Genomic DNA, 27,491 nt, shown 5'->3' with positions numbered 1-27,491 from the left:
AAAGTTTGAAATATAAACAAATTTCAATTGTTTGTTAGAGACTGATAATATATTTAATCCATTACAATTAGATATGTAATTTGGGAATTTTGATATAATTTTAATGAAGGGTAAAATTGAGTTATTAAGTTTTATGGAGTAATAACATATTTAATCAATTAGAATTAGATATGTAATTTGGGAATTTTGATATAATTATAATGAAGGGTAAAATTGGGTTATTAAGTTTTATGGGGTAAAGGGGAAAAAGAAGGGTGTGTAAGAAAAAGAAAGGAGGTGCAAGAAGAAGTAACTGTGTGACTTAGGTCTATGAATTGCATAATTAACCTAACGTTTAATTATGCTTTTGATCTCCATTTTTATAGCAAAATATCATTTTAGACTCTCTATTTTTTCTTATCTCAATTTAGTTCATGTTTTGGGAAATGTGATGTAATTAAGTCTTTTTCGTTAGTGGTCCAGTAACATTATTAAAAGGGGTGTCACGTGTCAGTTTCTAAATTTTTTGAATTTAAAAAATAACAAATTTGTCATGTGTCAAGTTGTCTTTGTGCCACATGGCAGTAATAGAACATTTGTTTAATACTGTTTATTTACGAGGTCATTATTTTACCAATTTTATGAAATTTTTTCAAAAGTGGAACCAATTTGAAAACTTTTGACCAAATTGAGAAGGCTTAATTAGTCGGAACATATCTAGTTTCGTTCCAAAGTTTCAAAATGGTACCCACTTTTAAGTTTATGTCAACTTAGTATCCAAATTTATTAATTAGTATCGATGCAGTCCCTTTTCTTTTGACGTTGTTAAGTTGGATAACGTCAGTGGTATTAGTTGTCGTAATTTACTATTGTAGGTATGACGTGCCACGTTTGGGTTGTCTAATGTGTATTAGTGGTGGGGCTGATCAGAAATGAAAAGTGAAAATCGCAGAAAATATTGGGGGAGGGGTTAATGGCGACGAGAAAGTGAAGGTAGAAGCCGTAGTTGAAGACAATTGAAGTTGCTGTTGAGAAGGAAGTGGATTTGCTTCAATCAAAGGTGGGCAACTGTCCAATTTTTGGTTTCTATGTTTTGATTGAAGGCATAAGATATGGTAATTTTGAAAATAAAAATAGTAAAAAGTGATTTGTGATTAACCTAACATTTCCAAGCACATAGTGGCCAAAACAATACAAGATTAGCATCACAAATAGAAAAATATAAAAATGTTAACACAGTTGTATAATGATATAATATTCAGAAACAATTAGAAATAAATAAATAAATCTCATATTGTGGTTTCATTTCATATTTTGCATGCTCTTTGTTTGTGTTTCTCTCTTAAGCTTAACTCTAGGCTTTTATGATATTTTAAAATAGTATTAAAAAATGAATTTAATTCTAATTCATTTATGTTTAATTTATAAGCAATATGATAATTTTTGTAAAACTTCGTTATGATACTTTAATATCATGATAAAAAGTAAATTTAAGCATAGTTCATACTTAAAAAATTGATTTGTAAAATAAAAATTATCTTAATTTATATAATATATAAGTTTAAATAGTATTTTAATCATAATATTTTTAAATTTTATTTAATGTGCTTTTTTAATTTTCTTTCTTTCAATCCAATCTTCGTTGATGTTAAAATTTTCTTATTAACAAGAAATAATTAAAATATAAAAAGTATATGGAATGTTTCAATCCATATAAAATTCAAAAAATTTAAAATCCTTTGAAGGACTATTATTACACAAATATAATGTCAAAACAAAAATATTAAATCAAAGCATATTGTAAAAAAAACAAAGAAACCACCAAAGGATAAAACAATAATGTTAACATAATTTAAAAGATAATCATATATCAATATTTTATTTTTCCTTTTAGTTTTTTTATGTTTTTGTTGTTTGTTTCTTTTTCCTGAAACGATAATTGCTATTCTTCTTCCTCTATTTTACTATTATTTTATATATATTATTAATCATTATATTTTTAACAATATTTTAAAATTAAAAAAAAAAGTTACAATATCTTAAAATTATACCAACTGACGTGATTTTAACTTACTAAAATCTAAAACCACACCAAATTAACGTAACTTCAATGAAAAATTTAAAAAAATTACAACACTCTGCATCATTTTACGCCATCTTCTGCATTGGCTGCTGCTGTAACAAAACATAGTTATCAAATAGATTGAACCATTTAATGCCATTTAATGTTACTTCTTGCTGTATCCTTTTATCTTTAATTCTTCAAATCTTGCACAATTTTGATTGACTGATTGAAAAGCTTCGCTGGCATTATCTAAAATATATGAAAAGAAACACCTCTGGAAATTATCAAAATACCCCAACTTTAATTGTTGACACCTGTTCATTTTACAGGTTTTTTTGTAAAAACGTCCCTGAATATTACTGAAATAACCTCACTTTATTCGTTGACACCTGTTATTTTACAGGTTTTTGAGTAAATTACTCCTCTTTCAGAAATGTTTTCCCATTCTTTTTATTTGTGATCTTCATTTTACAACTTTACCCCATTCTGCTTTGTGTTTAAACAACAGCATATGATGGGCTATGAGTCATTTTATTTTTCCCGCTTCTGGATTTGTGCAGGGAACACTGTATATTGACTTGATGGTGATTTGAAATTTTTTTGAAAAAGTTACGTTTATCTGTTTATCTGCTACCTTCCTCCCATAATCTTCATTGCATGGAGAGCAAAGATGAGAGCAAAGACCGATATGTTTGTTCTAATCTTTTTTACTAGAAAAAGTGTTTATGAGTAATATTCCTTGATTGCGATAATATTCTTTGTTCTGGACTTGTATTTTCATTAGCTTTAAGCTTAATATCTTTGTGGCAACATTTGTTTTACCTTCCAGTAGCAGCATTTTTTATTTGTGTTGCTTTGTGTTATTGTGTTATTTTGAAGAGAAGTGTGTTATTCCTGATGGACGTTTTTAAAATTTATTCCATGAAGGTAAATGGTGTTTATTATCGATTTGTGTTATTTGTTTCTTTAGCATGTTAAAGTTTTTTTTTCATTTTCTTCTTCTTTGTTTTCTTCTTTTTAAAGCTTTTAAAAGTTGTTGAAGAGAAGATCGAAGGTTGTTTTCGAAGATCAAGACGAAGATCTCAAGCAAAAAAACGAAAAAGGTTTCATTTTATTATTTCTCCATTTTTTTAGTTTGATTTTAATCATTTTTGTTCTGTGAGCTAACCCGTTCCAATGTTGCTAGGATTGTGTGTCTTCTTGGAATCTGATGGTGGTTTTTTTCTTTAGGGTTTTTCATTTTCTTCTTCCTTTTTGATTACTTCTGTTCAAAGCTTTTAGGATTTGTGTTGGAGAGAAGATCGAAGGTTTTTGAAGATCAATACAAAGTTCTCAAGAAAAAGACGAAAAGGGTTTAATTTTTATCATTTTCCCATAATAACTTTTGAGTTTGATTTTAATTATTTTGTTCTGTAAGCCAACCCGTTCTGATGTTGCTAGGTTTGTGTGTTCTTGGAATCTTGGTGGTTGTTTTCCTCTTTAGGGTTATTTATACGAGGATATAGGTAAACCTTCTTTCCTTTCTTTCCTTTACTACGGTGTGTGGTTTCGATCGTGGCATTTGTTGTCCCTTTTATGGATCATGTGACAAATGATAATGTGTTATAGTTGTGTTTTCGGTGTCTGTAATTAATCAATCACTCAATGGTTATTGTATTCAATTATGATGATTATAAATTTGCAGTTTCTATATTTTGCAGTTCCCATGATTCCTCCTATAATAGTTTTAACGTTTCAATGGTGATTAATGGATTATTTAACCATTAATACCTTCCTTCGGTTACTAGAATTTGTTTGTTAATTAATAAATTCATTAATTAGCTATCTTTTTAGCCATGGTGCATTTGAGAATATGTAAGAGATAGTTAGGCCATGACTACAAAGGAGAAGCTAGCCACGAGAGATAATAGTTTCAAAGTAGGAAGTATTGGGAGGAGACTTTAAGGTTTCTCAAGTACTCTGGGAGTGCTTTCAATTTTGCCTCTAAGTTCTCACAAATTGGCTTAACTGAATACAGTCATTTTTTTTCTCTGTTCTGCAGCTATTACATTTTCATTTTTCTGCATAATTGGTTTGGTGTTTACTCTATTTTAAGAACAACTACCAGTTGTGTTTGTAAAATTTTGTTGTTGTTAAGAATTGATGCTCGCTTGCATTGGGACACACTTTGAGAATTATTTTTTTCACACTTCTCCAGAGTGTTCTAAATGGTGTTGGATATGTTCCCTCTAATACAGAAAGGTATTCCCTTGGAGGCATTATCTCTGCCATTGAGAATGCTTTTCATGCATCTCCTTTAATAATTTGCTCAAAAGATTGTATTGAGGAACTTCATCTATGCTTTTACAAGGACTTCCAGGTATGAAATCTGCTCTACTCTGTAATATATGTTTAGCACACAAGAAACTAAAATATGTGCAAATATTTGTCTTATTTATGGCGGGAGATTGGCATATTTAGATATATCATTTGATGAGTTGAGAGATAAATAGTTTAGTCTTTTGGTAGCTAGACTTCTCAATTATTGATACCAGTATTGTACTCTGGTCAATTTTAATGTAATACTGCATAAAATATATGTAATAGTTGTCAGATCATTGAGATGTTTTAGACATGTATGACATAAACATTTAACTCAATGTATAGAATTGCTGGAATTTGGTTTACTTTTAGAAATTTAAGAAATATGCCATTGGTAAACAAACTTTCATGCACATTATGAGAGAATCCCGATTAATTCTATGATTTCATGGTATTCTATTCAAAACAGTAATTTGACCATTATTTATGTATAGAATATATTGTCTGCCATTTTGCAGCCCCGAGATTCTGCTGTTAGTTCTGATGTTAAAATTGGCATGGTTACTTCAAAAGGATCTTGTCCCAAATATGTTAGCTTGCCTTAGCCGCTTTCAGGAAGTAAGTTCATTGTCATTTCATCTTTTATATCCTTATTTTTAGTTCTGTTTCAGTTGCTCTTATGAAACTAATTTTCTATAACTTACATATTGACATTAGTGACCAGTGGATTAAGGATGAAGGAGATTCTAAAGAGAGATGTCATGGAATATGTACAGAAGGTTTGTTGGCATTTGTATGTATTGTATTGAGTGAAAAGGAATGAATCCGTTAAAGAAATGGTATACATTTCAAGAATTGGTTGAGAGAAAAATATAGATTCCATTTATAATCATGTCCCTCTTTTTTTCTATTTTTTTGAAGAAATTGAGTTGTAGATTTGAGATTACTTAGTATAAACCAAACTTAAGACAAAGCTAAATATTTTCCTGCTGCTGTTTCTCTAAAAGGTAGAAGACGTTAGAAAATTGACAAAATAACCCCTTTTTCTCTAAGAATCTTCCATCTTCCTAATAGTCCATAATCCCATGCATCAATTATGTGTAACAGGTGAAAACCTGATGCAGTTGATGCTTCGTAAACAACCAAGTTTCTCAGTACTACTTCGCTGTTTACGTCTAAACCATTTGTTGGAAGGTACAATGTTATTGTTTTCACATCAAATTCAATGGTTGATATGTCTCCATTGGTGGCCATGAAACAAACCCCAGATTTTGAGAGTTTCGTGACTGAAGGAGTAGCAATTTCCTCCATCAAGGGTGGTTTGTTGGTGGCATTATCTGAGCTTAAATTCACATTTTCTGCAGTTCTGGCTTCTTTTTCTTCAGAGAAAAGTAAGTATTCACAAGTTGCTTTATAAATCCTACAGGAAGGTTGGAAATTATAGTTCAAGGCAACCAAGTGATAACTTTCATGGTTCTACAGTGTAGGAATTTCTTAATTAAGTTTTAACCCTTAACTATTACCATTGTAGATGTTCTAGATGGCTACTAATTAAACTGTGAAAGCTTGTAATCGTGTCCACTATTTACATTATATTTTGCTGCTGCTGCCAGTAATGTTTTAGTCAGTACATTAAAAGTCAATATAATGACTCCCTCTTGCATTATATAAATATTTTTATAATTTATCATTATAAAACTACATGTTTAAATGTAGTTGTTTATTTATTTTTGGTATTTTTTTTATCAGAATTAAAGTTCTACTTGAAAATTTACATAGTAAATGTTAGCATTACAGATTAATAAAGTCACTTAAATGAATTTCAACTCATTGAATAATAATGTTAAAAACACAAAAAGTTGTACATAAGTTTTGTATTTTATTTTTGCCTATCATTTTTCATCTCTTCTATTTGGCATCAACTAATACTGTTGTTCTCACTCATGTTTGTTGACACGGAAGGAGTATGAAGAGTTGAAAGTGAGGATTAATGCATTGATATAAATGATTTCCTATGAAAAAAAATTCAAAATGTCTCCATAAATTTTAGAAAATTACAGTGTTGTCTAACTTTCAGTGAATTTTTATTAATAAAAACAAATATAACTTTGTGAATATTTTTGAGAATATATATTTCTTTTGAGGATACTTTAGTTTCTACAATATTGGGTTGAAATTTATTAATTGTATATTTATAAATGGTTTTAAAAATAATATAAATGCAGTACTTGAATTAGAAAAGTAAAAAAGTATTTGCATTATAATTGAAATAGATAAAGTATAGAAAAGTATAAAAGAATTAGTTTAAATTTTAATTTTAAGTTTATTTTTTAATATACAATACTTTCAAATATGTTTAAACACTAATTCTAGCTATCATATCCACTTATTTTTAATAATTTTTATTACATTTTATATCGGTAATTTTGTATTTAATTTTAAATATTTTAATATTTAACTATTAATTCAAATGCTATTTTTTAATCTTAATATTTATAATCTAAAAAATAATTATATCTTTGATTTTATATATCAATCTATTTCAATAATTTTGTATGTGTTTGTTGATACCTACATATGTTTTTATTTATAAATTTTAACATCATATTGTTTTTATTTTTTATGGGACCATATTTCGATTATGTGCATATGAGTTCGTCCAATGCCCATGTGTTCGCATTTTTTTAATTTTCATAAAGATTTGAATCAAGATCAATAAAAAGCTTTAAAGACAAAATAAGTTTTTAGAATAACGATTAAAGATCAACTATTTATAAAATAATTAATGTTTAAAATAATAACTAAAAGTAAAATTGGAATAACCAAATGTGGATACAAAAAGAGGTATATCTCTTCCTTTATACTCTTTCTTTATATATTGTTATAAATTAATTAAATGTTTGTATAAGTCATCATTTTGAATTGATATGAGAGTTAAACTTTTAACTTAAATTTTATATTTGGTAGCTATGTTTTAACATCAGTTGCATGTTGTTTTTAATTTGTACGAAATCATATTATACAATATATTTATAATTTTTTTTATGTTTCATTGTTACTTAGAACCAAACCTCTGTAATTGAAATTTAATTATAAATAAAATTTAAAAATGTTGAGAACACTCTTATAAACACAATTTTATGTAATTATTAAAATTTATTTAAAATGTCGAGAACATCCTTACAATTTTATCTATTTAGATAATATTTTGTCATCCTGAAATTCGTCCTTAAAGTAAAAAAACAATAGTAACCATTAATTTTATTTATTAAAATATTTTTTTATCATCATTTTATAATTTTTATTCGTTATAATTATTCTATTTTTATTATAATAATCACGCCGATAAATAATTTTTATTATACTCTAACTTTTACATTTCAATTATTCATTTATCCAAACATTACCTGAACAATTTTTTAAATTTATAATCATGCATACTATTATATTAATGTACATATAAAAATATTTTAATATATATTACAATATAATACCATAATTATTTAATTATTTTTATTACTATTAGTATTAATATATTTTATTTTATCTATTATTATTTATTGAATATTCAAAATAAAATTAATTACTATGATACTTTCATATTTATTATATTATGTTTAAATTTTATTATAAATTCAATGTCTACGTTGATAACAATACCTCTGCATGTATTTTTGTTTACAAATTTTAACATCAGTTTCAAGTTACTCTAACTTTTTTTAATAGAAATTATATCATCTCACAATATATTTGCATTTTTTTCATTTTTCTTTAAGTTGATTATTCATGTGTGCGCAATACTTTTGCACGGGACCAAAGTTCACAATATACTTACATTTTATTTTAACAACCATATCTACATATGCATTTTATTCTAATATAATATATAATTAACAACTCTAATCATAAATGCATACATATCAAACAATTAACTCAGGGTCAATGTTTACATTGATAAAAATATTTTATGTATTTTTTTTTAATTTTAACCTTGATTCGTGTTAAAATTTTAGTAAAATTACATTTCACAATATATTTGCACTTTATTCATATTTTCATTTTATTTTTTATTTAAAATAATTTAAGTTTAACTTTATTTTTTCTACTCCCATAAGTCAATACCTTCCAATATTATTTTTCTTTTAATCTCATTGTATCTAGATGTACTTCTATTTAAAATTTTAACATTAACTTCTATGTACTCTTAATTAATTCATTATAAATAATAATAATAATAATTAATTATTTAATTTTTAATTTATATTTTAAATATCATATATGTAATTGTAATAATAGAATATAATAATATAAATAAATATTTTTTTCAAACATAACAATAAAAATATTAATTTTCTTAATTTAAATTATAAGGAAAAAAAAAGACCCGTGCGTAGGCACGGGTCTCATGCTAGTGTTACAGGAAAAAGTAAATGAGTGCTACAAATGAAATTTTTTGACTAGGCACTGTGTAAGAGATTTAATTTTTGTTAACACCGATTTAATTAAAAAACAAAATTATTATTTTTAAAATAAAACAAAAATTGAATTGAAGATAAAAATATTAAGAAATCAAATTAAATAAAATTAAGCGTAATATATATCAGTATTATGTAATAAATTAGTGTTAAATATATTTTTGTCGAGAATAATTCAAGTATGAATTAAAAGTTTTATATTGGATAGAATAAACAAAGTTAAATATTATATAAAAATAAAGATTTATAACATCATTACCTTAAGTTTTTAGTATAAAAATGGTGTCAAATACCTTATATGGGTAAGACTAATATCATATAATCATATGGAATCACACTCTCCCAATAAATATATCTATAACCCATATGACATAAAAAAAAAAACAAAAGACTCACCCTTGAGGGGAGATCTAGTTTTTTTTTTCTTTTTTTCTTTTTTTCTTTTCTTTTACGGAAGAACATATTGTATTTTATTGACATACCCTATATATATATATATATATATATATATATATATATATATATATATATATATATCAAAATATAACAGAATATCAAATATAAAATATTTAGAATATCTCATTCCTAATATAAAATAATAATTAATTTATAAAACTGAAACATATATCTAAAACTGAAATATTTCCTAAAAAACTAATAAGAAAGATATTAAGTAACATTCTCAACAGTTTTTGTCTTTAACTTTCAGTGAATTTTGGAATTAGTCTATTTTGAAATTTTTGACCAATTTAGTTATTCATCTTTTAAAATACGTGAATTTAGTAATTTTAATCAAATTTTATTAAGTTTATTTTAAATTTTAATCGCGTTTCATAATAGTATTTGATTTAACATTAAAGTAAAAATGTGTCAAACAGTATAAATAACTCAAATACAATCCTGAAATGTGTACGAAACATCAAATAAACCTAATAAAATTTGATTAAAAGGACTAAATACATATATTTCGAGAAATAAATGACTAAATTAATTCAAAATTTTAAAATATACTAATTATAAAATCCATTAAAAATTAAGGAAAAAAAATATTTAACCCAATAAATTATTATAAACGATATCTTTTTCAGATAAGAGCAAAATTCCTAACACTTTTTCAAACTCCTGCTGTGCTGTATTTTTTTCTTCCTTCAACTTCCAATGTTTTCCAAATATAGTTTTTCTTTGCCTTATTGTTTTTGTTCTGATATTGCTCTGTTAATGTTTGTCTCCTTAATCCAAAATGAAGTTCCTTATGCATGCTGAGTCAGGTTGACTTTTTACCACATTTCTTCATTTTGCCTCTGAATGATCCTGAGAACCAAACCACAGATACCTTAACACATTCGTGAAATTAAGATTTTGAGATAGAAAAACTATGAATCTTCTTAATACCCTAATTTATATTAAAAAAATAGATATATCAACCCAATTTTACATAGTTTAAGTGATTAACAGATCAATGCACTGTTTAGAGAAAATAAATTATGCAAATTCAAATCGTTACAGTATTACTCAAGACATGAGACATGAGTAAAAATTAGGACTTTAGACTTTATAACTAAAGTCAAACTGTTCAAAATAATGGTGAATTTTGATTAATAATTTTAAAGAAATTAAATTAATACTTTTTATGCGAAAGTCTTCTTTCTTTAAGTCTCAAGGTAATATAAATAAATTTTTCTTTCTTCTATACGTGTAATATATTACATATATTTATATTGAAGATGAATAAATGATTAAAATAATTATTTTTTCCTTAATTACTAGCAAAACTAATTGCTGACTTTACTTAAAACATAAATAAAAAATCCGAAACAATAGATTATGCAGCGGATTGGGGACCCTGTTAAGCTCGCCCCTGGTTTTTAAAATAAGAAATGAAATTATAGGCTTTCTATATATATTATATAAAACCAAATAATATATTTGTACTTTTATTTTTTTATTGTCTTAAAACATCGTCGTAATCATTACTAATCAAATAATATAGTCCAAACAACACTCGATTATCTTCTATCAGTTTTTTCGTATTTTCAAACATCGATTTATAAATTTGAGGAAAAAATTCATTCATACGAGAGCACCAACAAAATCTCAATTTGATTAAAATCATCACACATAAAAATCCAGCAATAATAAAGTTACTAGTTTATATCAATTATATAACAAAGTTAAGAGAACAAGAAAATGCATGGTTTTGTGTGGAAGGAAGAAGGAAATGTTGAAAAAAAATAAAGAGGGAGGAGGTGGTTGTGTTCTTATTAAAATAAGGAAAACCTAAAATGTGATATATGCAATCTAAAGTCTACAAAACCCAATCCATTGTTTTATTTATCTTTATTGTAGAAGTGCACAATATAAAAGCCAAAACTTGTATATAAGACATATAGCGAGTTGTTATGAAATCTTTTCACCCCTCCAACTTAAACAAAGTTGTTAGACACTACTTGTATTCAAACAAAACCTACAAACTTCACAAACATTTATTTTTTCAATTTTATCATGTATTACGATATTCCTCAAAATATATATGCATAATTCTTTAAATATATATTTTTTTAAAGAAATGAAGAATGTCATGTAATATGAAATAAGACATACATTAGTAGTTGTTTACATCTACTCTATTCTAAAACTAGATCACAGTGCTAAGTTCCTCACCTGCGTCATCATTTATTCCTCTGTAATACATAGAGTTGTCAAAACGGGTCAGCCCTGTCAAAAAATAGCGGGTCGGGTTAGAGAATAAAACCTGCCAACCTATACCAACCCAATCCACTTAGTCCGCCAGTTCGACGAGCCAACCCGTGAGCCTCCTAAGCTAAAAAAAGATGCACATTTCATTCACACCATATGATATATATATATATATATATATATATATATATATATATATATATATATATATATATATATATACATATATATATATATATATATATATATATATTTACCTCAGTTAAATTTAGGAACACATTTCATTTGAGGTTATATATGTACACACCTACAACACTTAGTTCAATCATAAGTTTTTTGGGATTTTATCTACAACAAACCAATAATCATAACACAAGTTTTGTTTTATTTTTGTTTTTGTCATTTTTTTTATGTTTTTACTTTACTTTCACTGTTTGTTCGAATGTATGAATCTTCTTAACTTTTACATATTTATTAAATGATTGTAATGTTTTTCCTAAACTCTATATTGGGTAGAACTATTTTTAAGTTTTTTTTTGTTTGTTTTTGCGGTAAAACATGTCCATATGTAAAAGCACATAAGTCTATCTTTGTTGCTATCCTAGGTTTTGTCATTACATTAATTAAAATTAACACTATTAACAAAAAAATTGATGAAAAAAAAAAACGATTTGATAAGGAAAAAAATCAAAGCTTTTGGGCCTCCAATTCAAAAAATAAATGAAATTCAAAGCTGGTAGTCCAGCCTGCCAGCCCATGGGCCGGGTTGAATAAACAAACCCGTTTTCCATTTACGGGTCAACCCAACCCGTTTATAGTAGGTCAAAAATGGACTGAGTCAAAACTAATTGAGTTGACCTATTTTAACACATCTAACACACAATTATGGTAGAAATAAATACAATTTCAAACTAGGGTAAGCTAGTGTGCTCAAAGAAAAATAGTTATAATAAATCAATTGATTTAAAACCAGTGACCACATACAATAGTACCAACGTAATTTGCTACATCAACAATCCTTAACGATGTTTGGTTACCAAAACTACATCATTTTTAAACTTTAGGATAAAAAATGTATCAAATTGGGACAAAGACAAAATTTAATTTTGCATCATAGTTTAGATATTAAAAATATATTTAACCTAATCAATAATTATACATTTAAATAGTATTATTTCATCAATATATATATATATATATATATATATATAATTTAATTTTACTAATAAGACTTAATTTTTATTATTAGAAAACAATTCAAAATAACTTATCAATCCCTGGAATTAAATTTAAATGGGTTAAATATGTTTTTAATCCCTTAACTTTCAGTGAAGATTGAAATTATTTTTTTTATTGTAACTTTAATCTAATTTAGTCTAAAAAAATGTGTGGATTTGGTCATATTAACTAAATTTTTATAAGTTTGGTAATGTTTCACGTTCATGATAATATTTGAGTTGTTTACCTCGTTTGATCTATTATTGTTTCAATGATAGTTGAAAAACTTTTAAAAATGGGAGATTAAATTTGTTTAAATTTTTAAAAATAAACAAATTTTCATTTTACCGAAAATTAAGGAAAAAAAACACGCATTTATTCCAATTTAAATTTATAACATACAGATCAAATACAAAATTTATGTGGGCTTGTTTGACATCTTACACTTTATTTTGATGTACACAGATCCACCGCTAAGTTCAGATCATATAAAACTCCCTTTTTTTCTTCTATTTACTTTGCTTTTCAGTGAATAACCTTTTATTGGTGGATAATGATTGAACAAGGTAGTCTTTTAATTTCAATAAAATATTTTTGGAGAACTAAAAATTAACATTTTTAATTTTGGGAAGCCTTTGATCAAAATTTTTATTCAGAAACCAAAACAACACTTCAAACATTTAGAAACTAAAACAGATTTCACAATTGTATAACTAAAAAAAACAAATTTTTATTTTTTAAAACCAAAATAATTTCTCTATTTATATAACAACATCTCGTAGGGCTACACACGTTACCATTACGATATTGAGCATATTTACATGTGTTCTGTTGAAGCCTAACTACACATCCATCCACATACCACATTAAAAGTTAAAAAGAAACTATATAATGCAAAAATATACATTTTAAAAAAAGTTGACACTGAACTTTAATTATTTCGAAAAATAAAAATAAAAAGCATAAATTTGTAATAATATATATAATTTGTATTTATTCTTTTTTCTTGTTTGCCTAGTAGATGAAATACAAATAGATGCACTGAAGTTAGAAACAACAATTTCGTCATGATTTTGTTTCTAAAAGATGTCTCGAAAGATGGAAAGAGTTAAAAATATTTAAATTTCACTTTATCTCAATTTTTAAATGATATAAGACTTATTAGATATACCGAAAGAAACACTCCAATCGATATTCATTGATTAAAAATATTAAACTAATTATTATATAAATCTTTATCATTTTTTATATGTAATAATTTTTTTTAATAATAAACAATAAACTTTTTTTTTTTCAGAAAAAAAAAAGTCCCACGAGTCAAACATACTGGTACGAGTGAAGATAGAAAAAAAGAAAAGAGAAAAAGGTAAAGGGAAGCGTCACGATCACAAACACCAACATCAACATTGTTTGTTTCACACCTCTTTCGCTTCACCTTCCAGGTGCGTTGGTAAACGGTAACGTCGTCAACGTTTCGTTTCCTCTTCGTCTTTCGAACTTTTTAGGGCCCACCAAAACTTCCATAGCAAGGAGACAATTGTACGGACACCCAACTTCAGAACTCACAAATTAGCGTGGCATTTCAACCACTACCTTGTTTTCTTCCTATCTTCATAGTCTCAATTCTATTATAAAATATGTCACAACAATACTCTACTTCTTCATATTTTATTCATAACAAAACAAATTAAATGTATTAATTAACTAAATTGAACTTTTGTCCAATTTTATTATTTTCTTAAAAAATTGCGTTTTTACTTGTATATGATAATGAAGTGAAATAAATAAAACTTGTTAAATATAATATTTAATTGTATAAGCGCGTGAATGAAAAGTCCACTAGAATTCAAGCATATAGTAATACGCGTAACTTAAGAAATTGCTGTTTGAAAGGAATAAAAGAGAAACATAACAAAATGACAACAAATATTCTCATTCTTCTTTCTTTCTCATTTGAACTTTTTTTATCTCATTGTTGATGGAATTTTTTCTATTTTATTTATCAAACATGAAAACTTGAAATAGAAGAAAAATAGAATAAACGCTTGAAATATTATTTTAAAAATAATTTTAATTAAAATTAAATGAGGACATATCTTTGTCCTCAATTTTCTCTTTCCTCGAAACACGAAACACGTCGTCAGATAATAGAGAGAAAAAGGAAAAAGTTAATGAAACAGAAAAAAGTAAATTCTTTTCCTACGAGGCTTCACTCTGTAAAGTTATCGTCAGACAGCAAAAATTGAAGTTGTACGGAACGGGGTAATATTCTAGAGCCTAAGAAAATCTTTTGGAATTCCAACCCTAATATTTATAATATAACCGTCAATTTGTGATAGAAGACAAAATAAATGAAAGAAAAATTGATACATAAATTTATTAAATACTATGGAAAAAATATTAAATTGAAATATAAATATAATAAATAAATAATATATAAATAAAAAACAATTGTAGGGTCCACTAAGATTCATAATCACTGGTCGACCTCGACAAGGAGTGAGCGAATCGTGTCTGTGTCCAGTAACGCCGCCTATGTAGCACGAAAGAATGATAACCTAGTGGTTTTTCCAATTCCTCACGCGCCTCCTTTGAAAGTCACATCTACTCGCGCTGATTTCGCGAAACGTGTGTAACCAAAAAACTTCTCAGGTACGCTTAGAGATTCATGCGCGAGTACAAAGATCGTTGAACGTGAGAGTGTGGGTAAACCTTTTCCGCTACGTGTGGAGTTTGGTTTTTACGTAATTATAATTATTATAAATTAAAATAAAATAAAATAAATACGGAATATTTGTTATACTTTAGCCAATAATCCAGCAAAGGATATCATTTTTATAAGTACTTGTATTTTTTTTAAATAATCTCTTTACTTTTATTCATATAGACTTTTGTAATTCCTCAATTAAAATTAGCTGCCTAACCTTTTAACTTCTAAAAAGGTTATTTAATAGTCATATTTATTTCGTCAAATAATTTTAATAATCATATTTATTTAATATAAACAAATAAAAATATTATACCGGAATTATTTTTCCGGTAAACTAAATTTGGATAGAGAATGTTTTCTGCTCAAAGTTATGGTTATTAAAAAAACCAATCTACATACGCAACAGTCATACATGAAATAGATTTTTTCTATTCTCATTGCAATTTTAGTATTCAGGGACGATAAATGATTAATGATAAATGATTAATAACATTTACTCTTCAATTTGATCACATTTAATATTTTTCCTGAAATGATTAATGTAGAAAACTGTGTAATGAATTCATTTACTAATTTCTTCAATGATAATAAATACAAAAAAACTATAGCATTGATTAAAACAATATAAATATTATGTTATATTATCTATTTCTTTACTTGTAATTTTAGAAATTTTTATTTTTTACTATTTCTATTACCTTTTAAACTGGCACTCTATTCCAAACATATATTAGTACTCTTTCAAAACCAAACAAAAAAATTAAACTCTGCTGCTGTTTATTCTAAACATATAATAATTATTATTATCAAGTACATATATATTTTGCTTTAAATACACCCTAGTCTAGTCAGTTTCATGTGAAAGAATAAATAAAATAGAAGGAAGAAAAGAAATTGAACTATCATGAAAGAATGAGTTTCAATGTTGGAAACTATTTTTTTTTTAATTATTAATCTTATTTTCTTTTATTTGTAATTTGTTATTTCAGATTTTACCAGCTGCAAGCAGTTTTTAATTTGCAGAAAAAGTTGTTATTGAAAGAAATGGGAGAATTTTGAAATTTGTCAATTGGTTTTCTCTCTTTCTTCCTCGCTTCTATGTTTCATACCAAACGGTTACCTTCCCCGCAATGCATTTCAGTACTTAAAGGAATCACTTGACAAGCCATTTTCCATAAAACTCGCAAACGACACTGCCAAACCTCCCTCACCTGCAACAATGTCTGGCCGCGGCTCTAAGCAATCGGATTTCAACCGTCCGCCGCAATCCGCGGCTTCTTCTTCCGCTGCCGGAGTCCGAGGCCGAGGCCGTGGTCGCGGCCGCGGCGCACATTCCTCGCCGTCTCCTCCGACTCAAACATCGCACCCTCCTTCATACGCTGCTTCTCCGGCCCCGCCCACCGCCGCTCCTCCCCGAGCGGTGGCGCCTGTCCCTGCATCAACGGGGCCGGGTCCATCCCGCCCTCCGCCGGTTCAATCCTCGCCGGCGCCAGTTTCTGGATCGCCAGCGGTTGCTACAACAACGTCGCCGTCTCCGGCGGTTGAAGCAGTTACTTCGGCGCTCGAGAAGCAACTGTCATTGGCGCCGTCGGCACCGTCGTCGTCGAAGGCTGTGAGATTCCCGGACCGGCCAGGAATAGGAAGAGCGGGAAGGAAGATCCAAGTGCGAGCCAATCATTTTCAAGTCCAAGTTGCGATGTTGGACATTTATCACTACGATGTTAGTTAATTGAATCGTATTTATTCTGTTCTGCTTTAGTCGCTGCATGTTAGTGTTTTTTGTTGCTTATGCGGTTGAGAGTGAAGTGAGATGTGTGTCTGAGTGAGTTCATTGTGTGATTAGGTAGCGATCTCTCCTGAGATTACTTCGAAAACGATCTCCAGAGATATTATTAATTTGTTGGTTCGAGCACACCGTGAATCGATTCTGGGAAATCGCATGCCCGCGTATGACGGACGGAAGAGTCTTTTCACCGCTGGACCTTTGCCTTTTGAAGTTAAGGAATTTAAGGTCAAGCTGGGAGATAACGATGAACCAGGGTCTTCTGCCACTCCTACTTCTGATAGGTTTTTTTTTTTTTTAATTATTATTATGTGTAATAATTTCTTATTGTTTACATGTATTTAAATGTAAATATATTTTTAAGATTTCATTGACTAATGGTCGGTTTTGTTTCTGAATGCATAGGAAAAAGCGTGAACGTGAGTTTAGGGTCACAATACGATTTGCTTCGAAGACCGACCTTCATCATCTGACTCAGTTTCTTGCTCGCCGGCAGTTGGACTGCCCACAGGAAACGATTCAGGCTCTTGATGTTGTACTCCGGGCTACACCTTCTGAGAAGTTGTTTTTTAATTTTGTGTTGTTTGAATTTTGATTTGAAACATTCTGTGTTCTCTTTTACTGATTTGTTTGTTTTTTAAAATATAGGTTTGATGTGGTTGGGAGATCCTTTTTTTCTCCCGCATTGGGACCAAAAGGACCTTTGGGTAATGGGACTGAATATTGGCGGGGGTATTACCAAAGTCTCCGCCCAACTCAGATGGGCCTGTCTCTTAATATTGGTTGGTTTAACTCTTCAATGCTGGTTAAGTTACGAGTGTCTTGAATAACACAGTCTTTGACAACTGATTATTTTTGCCCTGCAGATGTGTCAGCCAGGGCGTTTTATGAGCCCATTCCTGTCCTTGACTTTATTTCTAAGAATTTTAGACTCGATCTTCGCAGGCCTTTGCATGATCAGGACCGAGTTAAGGTATTGTTCTGGAAATTTGTGTTGTTCTTTGTTCTTATTGACTTACATTTTGCTCATAAATGCATAGCTATGATTTTTTTTCTGTTGTGCTCGTAGATTGTGTGGTTCTTTATTCGTATTGAGCTATATTTTGCTTTTGAATACATACTAATGATCTTTTCGTTTGTGCTGAGAGTAAAGATCTGTTACCAAATTTTTCCTGAGATCGTTTGATTGATTTTCGGTCCGGGCATGTTGAAATGTATATAATTAATTTAGAAATCATGTATGTCTTTTGGTTCTTAATATACAGATTAAGAAAGCTTTGAGAGGAGTCAAGGTCCAAGTTAATCATGGACAGAATATTAGGCGTTACAAAGTTAGTGGACTTTCCAAAGAACCCCTCAGAGCCTTAATGTAAGGAACTTTTGCTTTGGTTTCCATTTTAATTGTTGTTTTTCATTTACATTTTAATCACATTCTCATTTAGTCCGCTCATGAGTTAGCTTACAAAACTGTTCTCTGTTCTTATATATAAAGTGCGCAATCTCAGTATGAATAATCCAAGTGTTTGATTTTGTTATTTGTATGTTTTAGGTTTACTGATGACAATGGAACAAAAAAATCCGTTCCTCAGTATTTTCAAGAGAAATATAATATTTCATTACAGTATACCCAGCTTTCTGCTCTTCAAGCTGGTAGTGACACCAAGCCAATTTTTTTGCCAATGGAGGTTTCTCTCTGCATTACTCCATCTTTATACGAGTGTATATATTATGTATGAATATTTTTGCTGAGACTTAACATTGGTTCAATGTACTTGTTTTATATATTGTAGCTTTGTCAAATTGTGGCTGGACAGAGATATACCAAAAAATTAAATGAGGATCAAGTAACCGCCCTTTTAAGGGCAACATGCCAGCGTCCTCGTGATAGGGAGGATTCCATCAGACAGGTACCTGCATCGTTATGAATTGGCATGTGTTGCTTCTTTAGTTCTTTACTCGTGTTAATATTTTTTTCCTGTTTTGACAGACTGTGAGGCAGAGCAAGTTCAGTACGGACAAATTTGCCCAGCACTTTCAAATTAAAGTCAGGGAGGATCCGGCATTGCTTGAAGCTCGTGTTTTACCTCCCCCTATGGTATGATATGATTATACTTGACACGTTTTGGCCAATTCTTTTGTTTAGAATATCTGATTTTATTTTTGTTTCTGCAGCTTAAATACCATGGATCGGGTGGTGAATCACAGGTTCAGCCAAGGATGGGTCAATGGAATATGATTAATAAGGTAAATCTGTGAATAATTTCGTGTTTGGTGGTCATTAATACGTGAGTAATGTGGTTTAATTCGGTGCTGTTTGTATGATTGATTACAATGTTCCATAGCCTAATACCTTTTTGTATCTCATTCTTCATCATCATTTGTTATTTTTCTGGTGGAAGTTGTGTTATCATGTACCTTAGATATGGTTAATATTATACATTGTTCAAGTATACACAGGGAATTATAAAGTAAATTTAATGTCAATTAAGTATTGTATTCCAAGTACTATTATGATAATTTACTACACCATAAAAAAAAGATGTAACCACTTGTAATATTTTGTAGAAAATGATTGCTGGTGGCACTGTTGAACACTGGACTTGCCTAAACCTATCTGGAAGAATACACAGGGATCTGCCATATCAACTTTGTCAGAATTTGGCTGAAATGTGTAACAGCAAGGGAATGGTAAGGTAGCTTGTACAGTTTGCTATTGAGATTATCTAATGGATAGATTGTTGAGTATTTTTTATTTGAACTGATTTTTATGCCAGCGGTTCAAAGAAAGTCCTGTAGTGCCTATAACATCATCTCCAAGTGGTCAAATAGAGAATGCTCTTATGAACCTGCATAAGCAGTGCAGACAGGCGAACGTAGGGCTCCAACTCTTAATAATAATTTTACCTGACATCAAGGGTTCTTATGGTGAGTGATTTCTATTATCAAATATTGTACTCTTAATGTGGCTCTATCATGTGTAATCATTTCGTTCTGACAGGGAAAATAAAGCGCATTTGTGAAACAGAATTAGGAATAGTATCTCAGTGTTGTCAGCCCAAGCAAGTGGTCAAAATGAACAAGCAATATCTTGAAAATGTGGCCCTCAAGATAAATGTGAAGGTTGAAGTTATTCACTTAAAAACCTTGTTTGAGTTGATCATATTGTTGCTTAAGCTAGACAATATATATATGTTTCTGTGAACCTTTTGTTTCTTTTAAATTGTAAACGTGTCTTTGTTGACTATATATAGGTGGGAGGAACGAACACGATATTGAATGATGCATTTGCTAATAGAATACCTCATGTATCCGATGTACCGACTATAATATTTGGTGCAGATGTTACGCATCCCCAGCCTGGAGAGGACAGTAGTCCTTCCATTGCTGCAGTAAGCTCTCTTTTTCTGTCTTATTTGATTTGTAGATGCATTACTGGGTGACGATTTTGCTGTGTTTAATTGCTCAATGGTGTAGGTGGTGGCATCCATGGATTGGCCTTTCGTAACAAGGTACAAAGGAGTTGTGTCTGCTCAGAAACATCGGGAAGAAATTATACAAGATCTTTTTATTCAGGATCCGGCCGGGGGAAATGCACATTCAGGAATTATCAGGTATTGTTGATTGTCGCTGTGGCCACTTTTGTATAGCCAACCCAATTAATATTATTTTTACTCTTTTTCAGGGAGTTGTTTCGAGCTTTCCGGCTTTCAACTCGTCGTAAACCGGAGAGAATTATATTCTACAGGTTGGGTTTGATTGAACATAATGGGACATTTGTGCTATTAGGCTCTGTGTATGTAATTCCTTTTTCAAATTGTTCTCGACAGAGATGGGGTCAGCGAAGGACAGTTCAATCAAGTGCTTCTTTATGAGATGGATGCCATAAGACGGGTATGTTGGATATGGGTAATGTTTTTGAAGAGAGGATAAGCAACATGTTTTATAACATCCACGTCAAATTGCACACTCAAATGAAACTCTTGAGCAATACTCTTTTTGTGTGTATGCCTAACGTGGTAGTTGGATATTTATTCCATCCTTATTAATTTCGAGTTTGATACATCTTGTTTCAGGCATGTAACTCTCTAGAAGCGGATTACTTACCCCCGGTTACTTTTGTGGTGGTCCAGAAGAGGCACCACACTCGTTTGTTCCCTATGGATCACGGAGGTCGTGATTCTACAGATAGAAGTGGAAATATAATGCCAGGTTTTATATCTCAAGTTATGTTTGGCTACATTGCAGGTTCGTTTGTTCACGCCTGAATTTGCTAATTTTGTGTACATTTTCTTACAGGGACTGTAGTTGACACAACCATATGTCATCCTCGGGAGTTTGACTTTTATCTGAATAGTCATGCTGGAATCCAAGTAATGCAGTACTCTTAAGACGCGCATTCAACTTTTGTTATTTATTTTCTAAAGGCATTTGACAAGTTATCTGCTTGGATTGTACCGTCTGAATATTGCAGGGAACAAGCAGACCAACTCATTACCACGTATTGTTCGATGAGAATAAGTTTACTGCTGACGAGTTGCAAATTTTAACTAATAATTTGTGTTATACGTAAAATTCTACTCCCATGCTATTTTTCCTATTTTGCTGTTTCTTTTGGTTTATCTTCTTGTCAAGTTTGATTGAAATTTGAATTTCTTTTTTCAGCTATGCAAGGTGTACACGATCAGTTTCAATAGGTTAGTTACATCAAATTCGTTTCCTATATCTTGACGATGTATTCACACTTTCATTCGGAGTTTTATTGTTTGCTTGCAGTTCCTCCCGCATACTATGCCCATTTGGCAGCTTTCCGTGCTCGCTATTACATTGAAGGTGACACCTCTGATGCTGGTTCTTCAACTGGAGGCAAGAGTACTACAGCCAGCTTTGAGGTAAAATTGCCCTCCGTCAAGGGTAATGTCGCCGACGTCATGTTTTTCTGTTGAAGGTGAAGGCGTTGTTTTGTAAAGATCCGTGTGGAAATCTCTGTTTCCAAATCTTTGTCTACGTACCTTTTTTGGTGTTAACAACATTTTGGCATCTTGTGTTTTTATTCTATCATAGCTGCTCTGGTGCTCTTGAACAATTCTGATAGTAATACCCAAGTTATAAAGAAAAATCTCAGCTTCATTATTAACTATTATTTATGATTTGTTAACATTTCTTGGGAGTGCACGAATATTTCCACCTTTTCTCGTTTCAATTTATTGTAATTATTGTCATCGCAAGGGCACAACATATGTTGTGTTTCTTAGTTAGTTTCTTGTTCGCTATGATTTAATTAAATGTGTTATTGATAGTGTTTTATAATGAAGACATGAAATATTATTTTTATGTAATCAAAATGAGTAATATATCATCCTAAAATGTTATGGTAGGTCATATCTGAATACGATCAAATTAATGGTTTACTTTGCACAACAAATATATTATTGATTTCTGATTTTTGGATAATAAAAAATTAAAATATGCTCAAATTTATGATGGGTGAAGGTGAATTAACCGAAGTTGAAATGATATGTTGGGATTGCTTTTGTTCTAGTTCTTGATTTTATGTGGATGTGACGGAATATGCAAAATTGCTTTATCACATCATGAGTTGTGATTTTCATTGTTAATGTAATTATTTTGAGGCTGTAGATAACTACGGGTGCGTATAATATAATCAAAGTTTTATGTTGTAGATCTGGTAAAATGTGTATGTAAATTGCTGTAATTCTTATAATTTGACTGGATACACTTCTTTTGATTAATTTTTGCTAATAATAATGATGTTAATTTAGTGCTACATCCACATGATCTGCATTATTATTTTTCTAAAGAAGGCTCCTACAATTTACAATAAGCCATTTACAACAAAAACTATGTTGACCAAAAGCTTAACAACGATGATTTTTATGCAGAAATCGAGTTTGTCAAATTCCAAAAATGTGTTATAACTTGTCTTCCTTTAATAAAAAAAACATGTTAATTTACAATACTATGTACCAGAAAAGCAAAAAACTCGTTAAACATGGCTGACAAAGAGTGACTCACATAAGCACCTGAAGCTATAAAACAGACAACCCTGGAAAGAATGCTTGAAATCAACAAAATATATATGAACAGCTCCACTTAACCTGGAGGTGGTTATTAAGTAACACTGATTTCCCCTGGAAAGAACACTGCGTACAGATTGTGGAATAGCAGCTGTAATCTGCATCAACAATAATATTGCTGTTAATTATCGATAAATTTCTTAAAAAGAAAAAGTAATGCCACTATTGCTAATCACTTATGAAGAATCACAGCATCATCTATTATTAATCGATTGGATGAAAAGAAATTACCTAACATAACTCACCACATTCACAAAGGTTGTATAAGCCTCTTCTGCAAGGTACGACAAGGTTGTTCCAGAATCAACAATGGTACCTCTGTTGCTTGATGTAGAAAAAACTGCAGGATCAATTTGCAAAAACTGGCCATTGACAGAGATGCTCTGCAGGTATAAATTGTAGTGAGGCCTGAAATATTTGCCAAGGAAGCAGTTACTCAAACCAGTTTTCACAACATAGTACTAACTAGTGTCCAAGATGTTATAAATTGATTTCATTTATTTGTTTTATTAGGCTCCTAAGAACAAACACAAGAAGCTCCATCAACTCATCAACTTTTTTCATCTCATACAAAAAAATCAACAGAAGTCAACACTTGACAAAAAGTTTCAATCTTCAAGTCAAACAGATAATCTAAAGGATAAATACCATGTTGAAATTTCACTGAATCCATTAAGCAGAATGTATACAGCACATGACTGAACCACAAATAAAAATTGGCATAAAGAAATTTTGAAATGTAGCATGTACTCTAACAAATAAACGTACTGCGATGGTGGAGTATAAACTATGTTTGGCTCCACAATTTCACCAAGAACCAAGACACCTCCACCACTGTTATCTCCTTTTAAGCAATGAGAGAACACTCTTGGTGCAATTCCTTGCGATGAGAGTTGGGAAATGACAGACATGCCTTGTTGCCCGAATCCAAATATCCCATCAACTGCTCTATCAGACTTTGTTAAGTCCCCAGTCTGCTGGATGCTACAACTGTTCCACAGTAAACATTATAAGACGATGTTTTTCAAGTTTAAACCAGCAAATTCAAAAGGGGAGATAAGGGTGAGGTGCTTTTTGAGAGGTAAAAGGTTCTTTGACACCATTTGACCAGCATCTGACAATATCGTCTTAACCAATGTTAACTTTTGTATGTTTAAAGAAAGAGAGAAAGGATACTGAAAGATAATGTCAAATGAGTGTAAAAAACCTTCTGGTATCAAAATACCATTGTCCTGTTGAAACATAGGAATGCTATTTTGAGCCATTTGAGACTCACAATACAACAATAACAACAGTCTTAACCTACTACATGAGATTATTGGTTATTTCAAATTCATGATAGCTCACCCAAAAACTACAGATGCAGAGGAATTTGTTGTCAAGGTTCCCTCAAAAATACTAGCAAAATGCATCAAATCTGACACATAATAGCCTGATGTCCCACTGCCATCTCCATACTGGAACGTGTAAATGCACTGGTTGTTCTGACCGGAACAGCTCGCATCGGAGGACTGAACTCCGTTCCTGCACCTCCGGTCAGAACAAGAGATCAATGAAGATGTTGATGAACTCCTAGGATCAAAGTAATTGAGCTGAATCTGCAACCAAATCCAGCAAAGATGATGTTCAATCAGTATCATTCACAAATCCCAAAAGTACATTGTTATAGTCTCATTCAAACTGTGTACTAAAACTGAATCAACTAACTAACAAATAAGGAACAGGGAAGTTAAATTTACTTGCAGCCCACTTGTCTGAGGACAAACATTGCAGGACCCACAACTAACCCAGAGAACATCACTCCCAGTGTCAATCTGCACATAAAATTCCCTTGGAGGAGTACCCATTTTTACCTTGGTATAGTAAAGCCTGTGGAAAAAGCCAAAAGTTTTATTTTGTTTTATTTTTATTTTTCCAAAAAATAAAACATTGAATTGAGAACACAAAACATATAACAGAAACAACAAGATTGGAATTGCGAGGAGAGAAATTCAAATAGGATAGAAAGAAAGCTCAGAATTGAGAGCCAGCCATACATGACCAAACCACTTAATTTTTCATTTGTAATTGAATCACCAAGATAAGAAATTTGAAGACACCCATGAGAGAAATTGATCCAAAAAACACATAAAAAACCAGAATTGCAAAAGGGGTGATAGAATTACCCGACTTGTGAGGGATCGAAGATGCCTTTGACAGGGAAATCTACAACATAGTTAGTAGACTGCAACATTCTACGATGTCTGAGGCTGTCCCGCGCTCTGAGCTGACTCAACTCCACGCCATGATTCGAAGGAAACGCTCTTTCCAGTGTCAGAGTCACCGGCGACCCCTCCACCACCGACAGAAGCGCGGCGGCGAACAGAAAAACGGCGGCCACCGCTTCCATTTAGTGTCGGTTGGGAAGTGTACAAGAAGGGAAAGTGAAGCGGAATTGAGACAGTGACACTAATGAAATATGAGAACAAAAAGCAACGCAGGGCAAAAATTGTTGGTGTTGGTGTTGCTGTTCTTCATGATCGTGATGAGAGAGAATTGTAACCTGAACGAACCTGCAAGTTGCAGGTTGCGAATTTGGTTCACATAACACAACAATAATGGATTACGTATAGTTACTGCCATTTTTATATGAAGCCATCGTAACAATTACTGCACCACCGCTACATACATTTTTGTAATATACTCCACCTTCTTCTTCCACCATTAAAGGAAAAAAAAAAGTTTATACTGCGGGAATATTTTTATTATTCTGTTATACTATATATACTAAATTTCGTATGAAAAAACAGAACATTAAAGAACATTTCTTCATGCCATGGTAAAACAGAACATGTTTTCCACCCAGGAAAGAAAGAAACGGGTTAAATGAAAATAACGAAAGGGTGAAAATATGAATAAAACAAAATGAAAGTTAACTATATTTAGGTGAAGAAAAAAACTTCACAATTCCGGAAGGGGAATATTAACCCAGGTTTGAGAGATTGAAAAAAATTTGAGAACAACAGAAAATTTAATAGTGAAACAAGGACTTTTGAAGATAGAAAAATATGATCCAAAAGAGAGAATTTACTAAAAATAATTAAGTAAATTAAATTATGTAGAGAGACAGTTATAAGAAAAATATATTTATAAATGTTTTCTTTATGTATTTTAGAGGTTTGTATCTAACTATTATATTATTTTTCTATAACTTTGTTTATCGTTTTCTTATATCATTTATATTTGGTAAGAATATATTATAAATCACTTATTATTTATTATTAAATTATTTTTTAAGAGTGAAAATATAAAGTTTTTATTTTCACTAATGGTAATACTAACAATTATTGGGAAAACACGAATTATAAACAAGCAACAACATAAATATTTTTAAATTGAGTTACTAAAGTATGCTAGACTAAGCTAAATATTAATAAACATTATTATTATTATTATTATTATTATTATTATTATAACACTCAACAATCAAACATCTAAAGTTATAGATGTTATAATACAATATTTTATTTCGTGTTCCATAATTTCATTTAATAGTATTAGATAAAAAAAAATGTGTTAGAAGTAAGTTTTAAGTAAAACTCAACCTCACAAAATCGGTTTGTAAGGTGAGATTTCACCCCACTTATATGTTATGAAATGATTTTATCTCTAGTCGGTGTGAGATTTCTAATACACACGCCAAGGTATATACGTCTCATGCGTGAGTTTAGAAATGAGTGGTCTGTTAACGGTCAAATATCAGGTGGAATAAAATGTCCAAGAAAGTTCACTATGATAGGCTCTAACTTGACTCTGATACCAGATTAGAAGTGCGTTTTAAACCTAACTTATAGTATATAAGTGGGGTGCAAACCTCACCTTACAAACCGGTTTTGTGGGATTGAGTTAGTTTTAAAACTCACTTCTAACAAAATATAAAATTAAATCAATTATTATAATAACCTTTGGTAATTTGTAATCATATGTAGTTTTAGTTAAAAATGTTATGATTCAAATGAATTAAACAAATATTTAAATTAACCTAATTTAATATTTGCAAATTTAATTTATACTAGATCAATATTTTTGAGATTTATTTGATTTTGAATTTTGATATATCTTGGATAGTCATTTATATTTTTAGGCAATTGTGTAATACCATCATTTTACTAATTTAAGCAATCACATA

General features: G+C 30.1%; 2 protein-coding genes and 1 long non-coding RNA gene across 13 annotated transcripts; 2 read left to right on the top strand and 1 right to left on the bottom strand.

Moving 5' to 3' along the window:
* Nucleotides 1–2,547: 2,547 nt before the first annotated feature.
* Nucleotides 2,548–6,001, top strand: LOC114168812. Of its 10 annotated transcripts, XR_003600762.1 has the most exons (7): nucleotides 2,557–2,971; nucleotides 3,068–3,396; nucleotides 3,485–3,549; nucleotides 4,242–4,403; nucleotides 4,864–4,963; nucleotides 5,063–5,124; nucleotides 5,453–6,001. It is a non-coding gene; the product is annotated as an uncharacterized LOC114168812 (long non-coding RNA). The 10 variants fall into 10 exon arrangements; XR_003600760.1 differs by having other exon boundaries at nucleotides 2,548–2,971; nucleotides 3,485–4,403; XR_003600767.1 differs by having other exon boundaries at nucleotides 2,549–2,971; nucleotides 3,068–3,147; nucleotides 3,326–4,403.
* Nucleotides 6,002–16,509: 10,508 nt separating this feature from the next.
* On the top strand, nucleotides 16,510–22,428 carry LOC114169273 (protein argonaute 5). Its single transcript, XM_028054344.1, has 22 exons — nucleotides 16,510–17,165; nucleotides 17,289–17,512; nucleotides 17,634–17,789; nucleotides 17,877–18,010; nucleotides 18,095–18,201; nucleotides 18,494–18,597; nucleotides 18,778–18,913; nucleotides 19,019–19,135; nucleotides 19,216–19,323; nucleotides 19,401–19,472; nucleotides 19,794–19,916; nucleotides 20,003–20,153; nucleotides 20,227–20,348; nucleotides 20,480–20,617; nucleotides 20,703–20,839; nucleotides 20,911–20,973; nucleotides 21,056–21,119; nucleotides 21,302–21,437; nucleotides 21,525–21,598; nucleotides 21,700–21,794; nucleotides 21,891–21,922; nucleotides 22,002–22,428. Exons 1-22 carry the CDS (start codon nucleotides 16,665–16,667, stop codon nucleotides 22,169–22,171), a joined length of 2,964 nt encoding a protein of 987 aa, XP_027910145.1. The 5' UTR covers nucleotides 16,510–16,664; the 3' UTR covers nucleotides 22,172–22,428.
* A 717-nt stretch (nucleotides 22,429–23,145) lies between these two features.
* Nucleotides 23,146–25,992, bottom strand: LOC114169274 (aspartic proteinase-like protein 2). 2 transcript variants are annotated; one of them, XM_028054346.1, is made up of 6 exons: nucleotides 25,489–25,992; nucleotides 25,063–25,192; nucleotides 24,671–24,921; nucleotides 24,092–24,313; nucleotides 23,555–23,731; nucleotides 23,146–23,421 (listed from the first exon to the last, which is right to left on the bottom strand). In XM_028054346.1, exons 1-6 carry the CDS (start codon nucleotides 25,710–25,712, stop codon nucleotides 23,358–23,360), a joined length of 1,068 nt encoding a protein of 355 aa, XP_027910147.1. In that variant the 5' UTR covers nucleotides 25,713–25,992; the 3' UTR covers nucleotides 23,146–23,357. The 2 variants fall into 2 exon arrangements, with proteins under 2 accessions (XP_027910147.1, XP_027910146.1); XM_028054345.1 differs by having other exon boundaries at nucleotides 23,569–23,731.
* Between the last annotated feature and the right edge of the window lie 1,499 nt (nucleotides 25,993–27,491).

The sequence above is a fragment of the Vigna unguiculata genome, chromosome 11 (assembly GCF_004118075.2).
Source record: "Vigna unguiculata cultivar IT97K-499-35 chromosome 11, ASM411807v1, whole genome shotgun sequence".
NCBI classification, from domain to species: Eukaryota; Viridiplantae; Streptophyta; class Magnoliopsida; order Fabales; family Fabaceae; genus Vigna; species Vigna unguiculata.
Note: the sequence above shows the minus strand (reverse complement) of the source record. Positions and strands in the feature narration are given on the sequence as shown.

Bases quoted from the DNA above. Each gene is read 5' to 3' on its own strand.
- LOC114169273 (XM_028054344.1), top strand. From the start codon at position 16,665: ATGTCTGGCCGCGGCTCTAAGCAATCGGATTTCAACCGTCCGCCGCAA. The intron at 18,202-18,493 runs GTATTGTTCTGG...CTTAATATACAG, and splicing joins ATGATCAGGACCGAGTTAAG to ATTAAGAAAGCTTTGAGAGG. The intron at 20,840-20,910 runs GTATTGTTGATT...ACTCTTTTTCAG, and splicing joins GCACATTCAGGAATTATCAG to GGAGTTGTTTCGAGCTTTCC.
- LOC114169274 (XM_028054345.1), bottom strand. From the start codon at position 25,712: ATGGAAGCGGTGGCCGCCGTTTTTCTGTTCGCCGCCGCGCTTCTGTCG. The intron at 25,193-25,488 runs GTAATTCTATCA...CTTTTTCCACAG, and splicing joins TTCGATCCCTCACAAGTCGG to GCTTTACTATACCAAGGTAA. The intron at 24,922-25,062 runs GTAAATTTAACT...ATTTGGTTGCAG, and splicing joins CTCAGACAAGTGGGCTGCAA to ATTCAGCTCAATTACTTTGA.